The sequence below is a fragment of the Panulirus ornatus genome, chromosome 32 (genome assembly GCF_036320965.1).
Source record: "Panulirus ornatus isolate Po-2019 chromosome 32, ASM3632096v1, whole genome shotgun sequence".
Classification (NCBI taxonomy): domain Eukaryota; kingdom Metazoa; phylum Arthropoda; class Malacostraca; order Decapoda; family Palinuridae; genus Panulirus; species Panulirus ornatus.
Genome location: NC_092255.1, coordinates 19,475,784 through 19,489,951, shown reverse-complemented (window position 1 = coordinate 19,489,951; position 14,168 = coordinate 19,475,784). Strand labels below are relative to the sequence as shown.

Here is a 14,168-nt window from a genome sequence, read left to right as displayed (position 1 = left end):
ACAGGTGGGCCTATGGTGACTTGTGGTCAGCAACACTAACCTTTATACTACAGAGGTTTTGTGTGTATGGTTTCTGTTTGTGATTACTGTTTGTATGTCAGAAGGAAAGTGTTACACTTATGTTACTCCATCTCTTAACCTTGTATACTTACTATATGTACCATTTATTAACTCATCTGAGTATTACTATTTGTTTGTTACAAGGAGAGTTTTGTGTGTGTACACACACACCATCCTAAGCCGGTGACCCATTTATTGACCAGCCCCAAGGTGAGGATGAACACCAGGGTTGAGTGTGGGCCAGGAGCCATGCCCAGGATTCACACCAATGCGGGTCCAGCCCAGGCCGGACCATGGTGACTCTGGTCAGTAATGCTAACTACGACACCATATAGACCTATGTTGTTTGTATTTATATGCAATTACCTATTTGTAATGTATGGCAAGGGAGTTTTATATTCATGGGGCTCTGCCTCTTGAATATTCTTTATCTTAAAACTTCTGCATAAGCCATGGGTACCCTCCTCAGTTACAATGAAGTGGGGCATGCTTGTTCATAGAGTTGCTTGATAATCGGGAAAAGTACGTTTTTTTTTTTTTTTTTTTCATACTATTCGCCATTTCCCGCATTAGCGAGGTAGCGTTAAGAACAGAGGACTGGGCCTTTGAGGGAATATCCTCATATGGCCCCCTTCTCTGTTCCTTCTTTTGGAAAATTTAAAAAAAAATGAGAGGGGAGGATTTCCAGCCCACCGCTCCCTTCCCTTTTAGTCGCCTTCTACGACATGCAGGGAATACGTGGGAAGTATTCTTTCTCCCCTATATATATTTATCTACTTATTCACTTTGCCCCGCCGCCGTCTCCCGCGCCAGCGAGGTAGTGCAAGGAAACAGACGAAAGAACGGCCCAACCCACCCACACACACATGCATACACATACACGTCCACACACACCAACATATACACACCCATACATCTCAACGCACACATACACACACACACATCAAAGTACGTATTTTGTATATCAAATGCTGTAACTTAAGAGTACAGGATGATGGGAAGTTCAGATTTTTTAGATATGTGTATCATGCAAAGACAAATGTTACAGTACGTACATTGTTGCTTGTTGATTATTTTTTCTTGTAGCAGGATATTATGGAGCACAAGTGCCTTGTTATCTTTATATTGTTTCCATAATGCTCTTTTAAATAATGTTCTTTTATGGAATGTCTTATGGTTCTTGTAAAGTTATACCTATCATCTTTATGTTGAACCATGAAAAAAGAATCAGAAAGGTAAAGAATTTATATTACTGAATGTTGTAATCATTGAGAAATTTGCTTTTTTCCCATTTTATAGGGAGCACTTGTGCTTGTTCGCATTACTGAGACAGTCCTCATTTTGTGTACACATTCTTATCTCCTAGTTCAGTCACTTGGTCATATTTCACTTCCTGGTAGCAACACCAGTGTGCAGATTTAATTTACAAATTAAACTTTGATGTTAAATCTATGCCACATGAAAGGATGGAGACAGCTGATAGCTGAATAGCTTTGACAGAATTTGTATTTTGTCTTGCATTGATTGAAAAAAGGTAGATTTTCAAAGACTGAAAATTTTGAGAGACCAGTAACTTTATAACTGAAATATTTATTGTTATATTTATATAGTTCCTTCTTGTAATGTATGTTTCTTCCCCTGACAGACATTGTTTCAGACTAACCCATGCAAGCATCCAATTGTCTTCCTGAAGGATGTCAAGGGGCAGGAGTTGGAGGCTCTAATAGAGTTTATATATAAAGGGGAGGTGAGTAACTGGATTTCTTTTGAGATGTTCACTTGGATGGTGCTAGAAAGAATAAAGGATTCAACCCTTTAACATCTACAGATGCATATTTTTGTGGTTTTGGGGTCCATCGACATCTGCAGACACATATATTTGTCTTCAGAATTCCCTCCATACATTCAAGGCTACAATCTAAGTAGAGATATAAAGGGGACTGTACATAGATGCAAATCCTCCCGCAAAACAATTACTCAGTTACTTTGCAGACACAACAGGGAAAGGCATTGTGCAGCATTTGTTTATGTTGCCACTGAAATTTATTTTGCTGCCAGTTTTGCAGTATGTAAAGAAATGTTACTTTTGGAGTTGCTACTAAAGTTCTGTATGTGAATATATTGTCTATGAATTAATAAAGCAAAATGATAATCATTTTATACATACTTATGGAGTTGGTGCTAAAGTTCTGTGTGTTAATATATTGTCTATAAATAAATAAAAGCAAAATGATAATCATTTCACCAATATATAAAGTAGGAAACATAAGTGTTAATAAGGTAACACTGTCCACTCTTAACTGTGATAGCAGTGAAGCAGTAGCCCTTCCAGGAGCATTGCATGGATAACTTAACAGTCTGTAAAGTTATGAAAACCTCAAATATAGAGGAAAAGAAAAAAAGCAGTTGTGGATGCTAAAGGGTTGAAATATGGTAATATATCTAGAGACTTCTGAAAATGTGGACAGTACATTTTTCAGTTAATGAGAGCTTTTTTGTTTATGAAGACTTATGTTAATAAAGATTTTTGGTTAGATTTAAGAGATTTCTGTATAATGTGACAAAATTTTACTGTTGGCTGTACTCAGTCAGCATAACTCACTTTCATTACTTTGTTTCTGTTGTCTTTATGTACAAATCCAGTTCCTTGAAAGCTGCTGCTGCATCTCATTACTTACTGTTGCCCTTCAGTCCATTATTGTCATAAGCTTCCTCTCATGCCATTTTACCTCAGTAAGCAGTAGATGTTCAGTCTTTACTTTGCCTTCTCCATTGAATATCATGTTTCCATACTCAAGATTCCCTGGACTAGCACTGTTTTGCAGCGTGTGTTTACTCTTAGTTTAAGCAAGCCAATCTCTTTGCATTCTCTGGATCTGTGTCTTCTGGCTTACCCAAGTCTGCTTATTTATGAACAGGTTTATGTGAGCTCCATTTTCCATTATTCACATCTTTACCTGTGTTGCTCTTCATGTTTTTACCATCATCCCTCTCCGTGATGTTTTTCTGAAGGTGTCCTGGTATCCTAGTCATGTTTTTACCATCATTCCTCTCCGTGATGTCTTTCTGATGGTTTCCTGGTATCCTAGTGAGATTTGGGGAACTCATAGATTTTTTCTTCTTGAGGATGAATTTGCATCAGCTGGATGTCTCCACTTACTTAGATGAACCATACTTTCTGATTGTTCCTTCCGGTATCATATTATTAGTTTCTCAGTAAATGCTGGCAAAGACCTCCTTTCATATTCATATGCCAAGTTTGTCATTCAACATTTGGAATAGCTGGAGCATCTTAGTGTCAAATGATTGCTTAGGTCCCATGGTATCCTCTATTCTCTCAATTGCCTTTATGATTAGCTTATATGCTCTCAATAAATTCCTAAATTCATCATAATGAAAGTATCCCAAGATTAATTGAATGCTTGTGGAATGCATTTCTTTTTTCTGGGTCGGTCCCATCAATGGTAAAGTCACGCTTGTTTGTATTGTCGCTTATTGAGTATTCTGAGAAGGCTATGCCACAAAGTTTTAAGAAGCTGTGTGATAATGGTCATGCTTAATACTGATAGATACTATACCAACAAATTTAGGCACTTTTACCTCTGCAGTGCATAATTTCACCCATACTGCACCATTTCCTCCTTTTGGATCAACCTTGAAGGTTACTTGGTTACATGGTTAATTGCTTATACTCTCCTGATGGCAAGTAATCCACTTATAAGTTGGGATAACCTTGCAAAGACTTTAATACATAGTCAGAATATTCATGCTTACTCATGCAAACTCTTGTACTTCAGGAATGTACACTTTTCATGGAATCATATGTCATTGTACATTATTAGAGAAAATATTGTTTGGTTTAGAAAAATTCAAAACTTTTTTCACCCAAAAATGGCCTTGATTGGGGAATATTTTAATCATTCCATGTCACTCACAAAATAAGAAAAGCCAGTACAATATAGAAAAAGATATGGACTAGAGATTCATAGAACTTGATACATGGGCATAGAGACAAGTGAGTTGGTGTAGCCGAAATGATCCACGTAGAGTAACCACATTGGAAAAAATGCATTGTTTGGTTCAGTAACTGGATACATTATTTGTATATGTCAAGACTGAATAGAATGTACAAGGAAGGATATTTAGATATAATGATATTTACTGAAGAATGGTGTGAGTGACAAAAATGGAAGTGTTAACAACAGAAAGGGACTCTGATGATTAATAGTACACAAAGATGTAAGAACTTAAGAATTGTTAGGGATCAAGGGTACTGCCAAGTTCCAGGATGCTGAAGGTGGACATTCCTGGGAGACATCTCCTTAAGTGTCATGTGTAACCTAGGGGCCAGTTATCCTAATTATTGGACAACAACCTTAAATCCTCAGAAATTACCGAATAGAGTTTAAACCATAAACATCAGGTGAATGCAATATTGCATATAATGATTTAGAAAAAAAGGATTAGATCTTCATATTTTCTGTTTCCCCTTATAAAGTGAAAGAAATACACAGTACATGTGAAAGTAAAGGATATTGTGTGCTGTATTTTCTCTTTAAGTGCCTAGACATAATGTACCAGTACTGTATTGTATGGTTCTTTACATTATATTTACTTTTTTGTGAAAATTAAGTGGAGAAATCTCTATTAAATCCTGGAGCAAAATGGGTTTATTTTATGGAATTTTTGCAAACTTATGTTTTCCAGGAACTCATTTCTAATGTTTTGATTACTTTAGATTTACACAGATGTATCAGATGAATTTTTGTGGTTGTCTGTATCCTCTTGTAAGTTAATGTAGTCTTTATCATCTTTCATTTATCTCGTGAACTTTGCATCATCTACAAATATGTTCAGGTGAGAGTCCAGTCCATCCAGCAAGCGTTTTACTTGTATCTTAAGGACCAATAGGCCCATGCCTGGTGGCATGTTATTGGTGACCTAAGTCCATTTTGAGTAAGCTTTCCTATCCTGTGTCCTGTGCTCCTTCACACTAAGGTTTTGTGTATATCGTTGAAAAATGATCTAGCCGTAGTACTCATCACAAATGTATAAGAAAGGAGGTCATCGTTTAGCCTAATTACATCTCAAAACATCCATAGTTTGCACACTGAAGGAAAATAATACATATCAGTAAAGAGAATTTTTTTTAAAGTATATATATATATATATATGTACATATATTTTGTACTCTTTTATTGTATGTATTCATATACATTTTTCTCTTACGCAAAAATAAGTACATTCCTAAGTTCTAGATACAGCAGATTGATGTCTTGTGATGAGACGTTTGTGTCTTTTTGTTAATGATGATACAAAAGAAACTACTGTTGGTACTGGTTCTTTGCTCAAAGTCATTTATCTGTAGCATCATCTTTAATTACTTAGGCAATTATGGTTTACCTGTTGTTGCACCATCATTTCACTATACCCATCACTTATTCTATTTGTAGTGTTAATATGGAAGTTTACAAATGACAGAATTTTTAGGAAAGATATGTAGCCTTGATGTGGTGACTTTTTATTTGTTTGTTGGTTTTATATACAAATATGATGTTTGTTTCACAGTTTATGTCTTATGTATGCTGATAAAAATGCAGAATTCTTTTTCTCTCTTTCAGGTCAGTGTGTCACAATCTGAGTTAGCCTCATTGATAAGCACTGCTGAGAACTTGAAAATCAAAGGTCTTGCTGAACCTGATAGACCAACAGAAAAGAATGTGAAAAGAATAGCATCACCTCCCAGACCTCAGCCACCACCCTTACCCCCGCAACCCACCCCAGTAACTGCGGTTGGGGTAACTCAGCATCTTCAGGTGTCAAAATATCCCCAGTCTAGTCCTGTTGCCAAACGGAAAAAAACTGAACAATTTAATGTACAGAGTAGTTATGTTGGTGTTAGAGAAAATCAGGAGGAAGTAGTAACTGTTGAAGCTGGTAATGGTGAAAACTTAAGTCTCCGTGGTGAAAATCTTAGTTTACGTGGTGAAAATTTAAGCATTCGTGAGCACCCAGCTCCTCAGGTGGTTTTAGTCCCCTCACATGAACCTCCACATCAGCCAGATGTTACACCTCATACACCCCAGCCTTATGCTAGTCATCATGGTCCCATCACAGCCTCCGAGGGTGTTCTGTACTCAGTCTCAGGGACAGCCATCTATGCGGGCACAGCTCAAGTCAGCTCATCCAGTCGAGGGGAGCAGTTATCCCGAGAAGTGTATCCACAAACAGATCAGTACCATAGTAGTGATGAGGGAACACTACCAGGACCCTCAGGTGTACAAACGCAACCACACGCAGAAACTTCTATGGTGAGTTTTTGAACAGTTGTGCCTTTTTCTTTTTTTCGGGAAAGTTATTCAGTCTCATAAAAGTTTGAATTAAGCTTCTTCAATGAATTTCTGAATTCATGAATGTATTATTAATTTAAATGAAGCTTTACTTAGGTTACTTAGAAAAGTAGGTAAGTTGCATTACACTAGAACTTTTGTGAACCATATGGGGATGGACAGAGTTCACTCAAGTAAAATCTTCACTGAACTCCAAATTTCTAATGTTTGCATAGTAAGCCAGAGGATATGATGTATGAAAAAAATTACAGTAAAAATCTGCTCTAGCCAGACTAGTTTGTGGGCAGGTTGTTCTGGTGATGTAAAATAACGACCTTCTTTTTTCACATATTCTCCAGTGTTTCAAGAACCTTTGCCCCTCACTCAACCTGTGGCTCACACCCACTTCCATGGTTCCATTTGCTCCCATGTCCCCTCTCAGATTCCATGTATCTAAAACTTTCCTATTTCTCCAGATTTTCAGCATTCAAATTCACACCCAACAAACCTCTCCCTTTGCACTCCTAAACCTAAGAACCATGCTTTTATCCACAGATGCTCTCAGTTTCATCCTTTCACATACTTTCCCAAACTCACATAGCAACTTCTGTAGGTTCTCTCTTATATCAGCATTCAGTGCTTTGTCATCAGCAACAAACTCCTGACCCAGTTGCCAGGTTCCTTCAAACCCTGCAGACTGCATACTCACCCATCTCTCTAAGAACCTTGCATTTATCTCCCTCACCAGCCCATTCGTAAACAAATTAAACAGAAATGGGGACATTGCACACCCTTGCTGCAAACCAACTTTCACCTAGAGCCACTTGCTCTCCTTTCTGGCTACTAGCATACATGCCATACACTCTTGATGAAAACTTTTCACTGCTTTATGGGGATCACTATATGCAGTTTTGATATTCTGCATGGAACCGACTTCTACTAGTCCCTCTTTATATGCTATCAAAATTTTATGCTGTGTGGGTGTGTGCCAAAACTTCTGTGATGGTTGGTGGGTGAAGTAAGCATGGGTCATGGGTGGAGTATTTTGGTGATTGTTGATTTATTTTTAACAAATGATGTTTCAAATGTATTAAATGACATTTTTATTAACCTTTTTATTGCACACCTTACATTTTTTCTGTATGTTTATTGATTTGCTATATGCAATTTATTCTTGTGTGATGTTTTTGCAGAATATAACCCATGTATGAGTTGAGGATGGGTGTATTCATATACCCTCCACAAGGCATCTCTTTCAACCCCGTCATATACTTTCTTCAGATTCATAAATGCTACAAACAAATCCTTCTGATTCTCAAAGTATTTGTCACACACTTTCTTTAAAGCAGACACCTGATCTGTACATCCTGTGCTACTCCTAAAAACCATATTTTTCCTCCCAAGTCTAATGCTCTGTACATGCCTTCAGCTTTTCATTTTCCAGTCTCCCATATAAGCTACTAGACATACTCAACAAACTTGTACCTCTGTAGTTCGAACACTCATCTTTGTCCTCCTTGCCTTCGTACAGTGACAGACACTATACATGCATTCCACCAATCCTCAGCGACCTCACTGTGATTTATACATACAATGAAGATCTTAATAACCAATGTTTGCCACATTTCATCTTATGCAAGGCTTTCACCACCTCATCTCTGTTCTTCAAACCACTTCACATACCTCTCCGATCTAAACACCATACACTTGCCGTTATCATCTGACACATTCTTCTCCTTACCTCATCACTGCCTGTGACCACTTTCCATTTGCCTCCTTCACTGATGTTCCCATCTGTTCTTTTTGTTGTTTCCGACTCTATTAACCACCTTCCAAAATATGTTCTCCCTGAAGTTTACTGAGACTAATTCACCCTAACTCTCTTTTGCCCCCTTTTTCAACCTCTGCATCTTACTCTTGACCTGCCACTTTCTCATATTATGTATCTCCCAGTTATTTGAGCTTTCCTTTATATACTACCTACAGGTCCTGCGAGAGGAATTTTATCAAGGGTTACAAAGTTTCTTTCAGGTCCCCTTCCCTTCAGTAGTGTCTACTTTGCATGAGCTTTAAGAATATTTTAACTATGTAGGCTCACACAAAATGTGAATGCTAGTCTTCAATATATGCTAACATTTTCTGAGATCCCAGGAAATTCCTGGGCCCCCTTTTGGACCCCTGGGCCTGGGTACAATGTACCCATTGCACCCCATGACTGCCCACACAATTTTTTTTTTTTTTCATAAACAGCTTTGTCATCCCACCACTCACTACCCTTTTTCACCTGTGCAACTTCCCATTTTCTCCATGCCTCACACTTTTCTTGCATGCCTCACACTTTTCTTGCACATGCCAGCACTGCTTCCCTAATTATCTCCTGTTCCTTATCCACTCCTCTTGCTTCATTTACTCTGACCCTTTGCCATTCTACACTCAATATCTCCTGGTACTTCTTCACATAAGTCTCTTTTCAAAGTTCTCTTAACTTTGAGCACCCTCTTCTCACTCATATGATTTCCTCTTTTCCAAAACCTCTAGAAATCATCACCCTTGCCTCCAATTAATGAGCACAAACCTCATCAGATGCCCTCCTCTCTACTCACTCACATCCTAGAGCCTTTCTGTAGCATGCCTACCAATTAGTGTGTAATAATCCCCATTTTTTCCACTCACCCACATATACTTACGTATGTCATTCTTTTTAAACTAGATCACCAGTCCTTTTCCAGCACACAACTCCACAGGCTGTTCACCATTCTTGTTCACCTTACTGAGTATCCCTTGTCCCCCTTAATACACCCTCAGCTGGATTTAAATTACCCATCACCATTACATGACCTCTTGTATCAAGACAATTGCCAAACCATTCAGCTGCTCCCAAAACATTTACCTCAAGTCCTCTTTCTTCTCATGACGAGTTGCATAAGCACCCTTCTCATGCAACCCACTTTCATTTTTACCTGCATCAGCTTGGGGCTCACTTCCTTACACACTTTTACACATTCCCAGAACTCCTGCTTCAGTATTAGTCCTATGTGTTTCTTAGATTTTACCATCTCACCTATCCCAGACTTTGCATGTAAGACATTCCCAAGCCATTCTTCCCATTTACCCTTGAGCTTTGTTTCACTCATAGCCAGAGTATCCAGGTTCCTCTCCTCAAGTATACAGACATCCTACTGTGACCCTGTGAGGAGCACTTCTTGCTTGGTTCTTTCTTCTTTTCCATCTTTTAGAAATTGAAATACAAGAAGGTAGAGGGGTTTCTAGTGCCCTGCTCAACCCCTCTTAGTTGCGTTTTGTGACACACTGTGAATATAGAGGTAAAATACTTTCTCCCTTACCCTTCAAACTGCACAAAATATCACATTCCAAAGATTAACCCTTACACTGTTTCCTTAGCTGATGATCCTTAGAACACTGTTCCTGTTGTTAGATAACAGGGTAACTTTTCCTGCGAATATTTGAATATGCACCTGACTTATCATACCATTAATACTAATAGAGGCCTCTTCCATTACCTAGAAGGCATTTGGTAAAATTCTCCTCTCCATTTTACCTCTATAAGCACTGTTATCAGTGCACAGATGTCAATCTGAAGTCATGCACACATGGCAATCCTGCAGAAAATAATGTTAAATTGTTGGACTAATGAGGAGGATCAATTATGATATTTATCCGTTGAGAAGGAATGCAAAGAAGAATAACATGAGAATTATGGACTATGGTTTTAGTTGATTAAATGAGGAGGGAGATCAGTACAGGTGGCCACACATGTCACCTTCGACAACTTGGTAGTGTTAGCCATTCTCCAGACAAATTGATAGCTAAGAGAGTTATGCCATGACACTTCTTGGAACCAATAACACATGGTTATGATGTAGAAACTGCAGTGTTGGTTAATGTATTGATAATGCATCAGAGACTTTCACTCCCAAGACATCTGTTAAACTGGTAACTGAAAGTGTATATAAAAGTGTACAAAAGTATATAGTTATATGTAAGGTATATTCATCATAATCACCATCAGCACTCTGCTTTAGTGCAAAATCAGTATAGCTTGTGATTAAACGCGTCAGGAAGCGAACACACCAGACCACCATGTCCACCATCCTCATAACTAGGTTAGGAAAGATCACATAAGAAGGTTTATCATCATCAGGCTCTGTTGCATCTTATTTCCACTTCAACATGCCAACATGCACATAAACATATGATGATTCTTTTTTATCTATACTGTTTTTGATGACCCAACCTATTTCAAAATTGTTTCCTTTGACACACATTAAGGTAATTGATGATCCATCAGAGGAGTCTTTCCTTAATCCCAGCCTGAAAATCCTGCCTCTTCACCCACCTTATATGTGGTATAGTGTTAATTGAATGTCCTTTAACATATCAAAGAACTCCGTCCATCCATCCATCTGTATTGCCTAAAATGGATCATGGTCTCTCATGTGTGATTAGTATTTGTTTGTTTTGGGAGAGAGTCTTACTGTTTTGTTGCCCCTCCTCTTAAATTTGTATACATTCCATGTGTTAATCTCTTGTAAACTTGCGAACATAGTACCCATCCTGAAACCTTTCAGACCACCCAACTACCCCTCCTCCTACCTCTCCACGGCTAACCATGAACTTCAAAGTAACAATAAAAAACTTACTTCTGCTCCTTACTTCAGCAGCCTAGAGTCAAAGATCTCCCTACCCCCAACAAATAGCACTGAAAAATCACAGTTGTTCTGAAGTAACCTAACAACCACTAATCAGTTGCCCTCTTAAAACAATCTCATACAACACCCAACAACACATACACTCATTTGAAACTACACATCCTAGACGCCCATGAGTTACACTTGTCGTAAGTGCTCTGAACATTGCAGACATTGATTCTGCATATCTTATGTTCCTTCATATCCAAGATATTATTTCCATGTTGAAGATGCAGTACACCTACTCCTGTATTTTCTTGTACTCACCTTACACAGACAGGCACATACCACCAAACTCCATGACTTATGGTTGTGCTTGCTACTGCAAGGGATCCATAGAAGGGGTTTGTATGGCAGTCAGGTTAAATAAAAAACATCCTAACTTACTGGTGTATGTACATAAGATATTAGAAAAATGTTTACACTAAAGCATTTCCTTTTGGCTCTTTTCAGACCATAAAACTAGAACCAACGAGTGCTGGTGTTGCTGCAGAAACCTGGGAAGGAAGTAACCAAAGTTATGAAGATGGAGGGGGAGGCATAAGTGCATCAGGAAGTGGCCCTGGGGTAGTGCCATCAAGTGGTGACCCCTTAACTATGCCACTCCCCCTTCATTCTGATATGTCAGAATCTTCACAGCTACATGATTCCTCAAGAGTGAGTGTTAATATACTTACTTTTGCTACTTAAGCTTGCTGAAGCAGTACTTTTCTGTAATATTGATCAAAAGAACTGTTTTATGCATATATTCCAAATATGATTTTTGAATACTGTGCAGATGGCTTTGTAAGAAGCTTCATACAGTATTTCAGTTTGGGGATTTTAAGAATTTGAAAGATTATTTCAGATTTTGGATTATTACAGAAAGGTATTGCCTGTGCATGAAAATTTTTAGTTTCTTTTTATATATGTTGCTGTAAAGCAGAGCTTATAAGAAAGATTTTGGTAGGAATGGTGACTTACATTTATCTTAATTTGTGAAGCGCTTGAACTGACTCCTGAAAATTACACATGAAAACGAGAGAATAATATTCGAGAACATCATTGTATCTATATAAAAGATGAAAGAGTTTCCAGATGAAATATTCTATTCGTAAGAGCATTGTCCGAGTGCATTGTGTTGAAGTGCAAATTAGTACTTTGCGGGGAGGGAATTGTACACTTGTGGGACACCATCTCTTGAAGTTTCTATATTATTTTACACTTTTTCAAACTTGGAATACTATCAGAATTCACATTTTCATCATTGCTTATTTCATTTGTCCTCTAATGTAATGGTATAAAAGCATCACTGCATCTTGGCTAACAAGTTTCTTGCATAATTTCTCATGATCCCCGGTTGTTCTGTCTTTGCAAATTGCAGGGAACTGTTCACTTTTTACATCGTCATACTGGTTTAGGAACTTGAAGGTTGTGATCAAGTCCTACTTATTTGTTTTTTCCTTGTTGGGCATTTAACCTCTCCCTGTAACTCAGATATTGTATTTCAGGTTTAATCTTTGTTCTCTTACTCTGCTCCTTCTCAATTAGTTCTTTGTGTTTCTTTAAGTAAGCTGACCAGAGTTGAGAAACATAATGTAATTCAGGTCTGATATACATTGTCTTTCTTTTTGTTATTCAGAGAGACTGTATTTGTCAGCAAACATTTTGCCTTCTACATAATTCTCCAGAGGGCCTTTTCAGTCAAGGGGTTGAGTTGACCCCAAGCTTCTCTTGGACACACATTTTTCACTTGTTTCAAGCTGGATTATATTCATATTGAGGTCTTTTTTCAATGTACCTATCTTGGTTACTATACATTTATTGTGTGTGTATAGAGAGGGACTTTTACACTCATGGTGACCCATCTCTTGAGCATTCTGTATCATACAACTTCTTGAATTGCTGTATGTTGTCTTCATTTGCCATGTCTTCATTCATATTATTCCATTCATCCACCATTTGTACTAAAAAAATTTCGTAATGTTAGAATATTGCATGACTTGAAATAATAATCTTGCGTACCTAAATTTCTCCCATCTCTTTATTATAACACGAGCCATCACGATAGAATGTGAGCCTAGCTAGCTACTCACCGCTTGTGCCAGTTCTGTGCATTGCCTTGTTACTCTGCTAGCATTCAAAGAGTAAAGCCACATCATTTGCAGCTCGTATATTTCTCTGCTTTTGCCCACTTGAACCATTAACCATTATCTGAAGAGTCCAGCAAGTACTCTACTGCAAGTGAATCTGAAAAGAGGGTAAGAAAAAGGAAACGTTCAAGGTACTAAATAATCTAGAGCATGAGCATCAGCGGTTGCTCACCAGTTTGGCATTAAAGAGAGCAGCATCTTCATCATAAATAAGAAAAGTGAATCTGTCAGGAATGTACTGTAACAGATTCTTGCATCTTCTAAGGAAAACAGAGCTAGACAAGAACTATAAGAATGGGAGTAGATATTAAGATAGATATAGTGATGAATGAAAGAGAGCTAACAAATTTGAACATCCAAGATCGATACTAAGAACTAAATTTGATGCAGGAAAAGTCACAAAGGGAAATTACAAGGAAGATGTCAGGGTTTGGAAACTAAAGAGGAATGTTAACAAAGAGACAGAGATTATGAAAGATTATTGGACTAACAAAAATGGAACAATAATTATAATGGGGAACACTAATGACATTACAAACACAATTTTTTTCATACTTCATTTTCTGTCTTAAGGATTTTACAACTATTACATTTATATACTGGTAGCAGACTGCCTTGTTTATTTTTGCATTACTTACTCTCATACTTTTTTAACTTTATTTTTTTTTAATAGAAGTTGATGTTCTGTGACATATTTGTATCTTTTTTAGTTTATTTTGTCTATCCCCTTTCCAACACAGAGTTAGCATACATGTCAATCATATCATGGTCATATATACCTTTTTTGTGTCTTTAACATCTTTGATTAGAGCTATGGCATATGTAAAACTCATATATATTTTGTTATTATTTCTTCTTAGTTTACTTATCATTTATATAACACTGAAGCCCTCCATAAGCTTATTACTCAGTTAAATTGTTTTCTTTCATCTGCCAAA

At 37.5% G+C, this 14,168-nt stretch overlaps 1 protein-coding gene across 12 annotated transcripts in view; it reads left to right on the top strand.

Annotated features, from left to right (window-relative positions):
* LOC139759125 (uncharacterized) overlaps nucleotides 1-14,168 on the top strand; it is a 149,581-nt gene that overhangs the window by 12,795 nt on the left and 122,618 nt on the right. For all 12 annotated transcript variants that reach the window (XM_071681102.1, XM_071681104.1, XM_071681100.1 and 9 more), the window contains exons 4-6: nucleotides 1,706-1,807; nucleotides 5,682-6,371; nucleotides 11,552-11,755. In XM_071681102.1, the coding sequence (XP_071537203.1) occupies nucleotides 1,706-1,807; nucleotides 5,682-6,371; nucleotides 11,552-11,755 (996 nt within the window). The remainder of the gene's footprint in view (nucleotides 1-1,705; nucleotides 1,808-5,681; nucleotides 6,372-11,551; nucleotides 11,756-14,168) is intronic.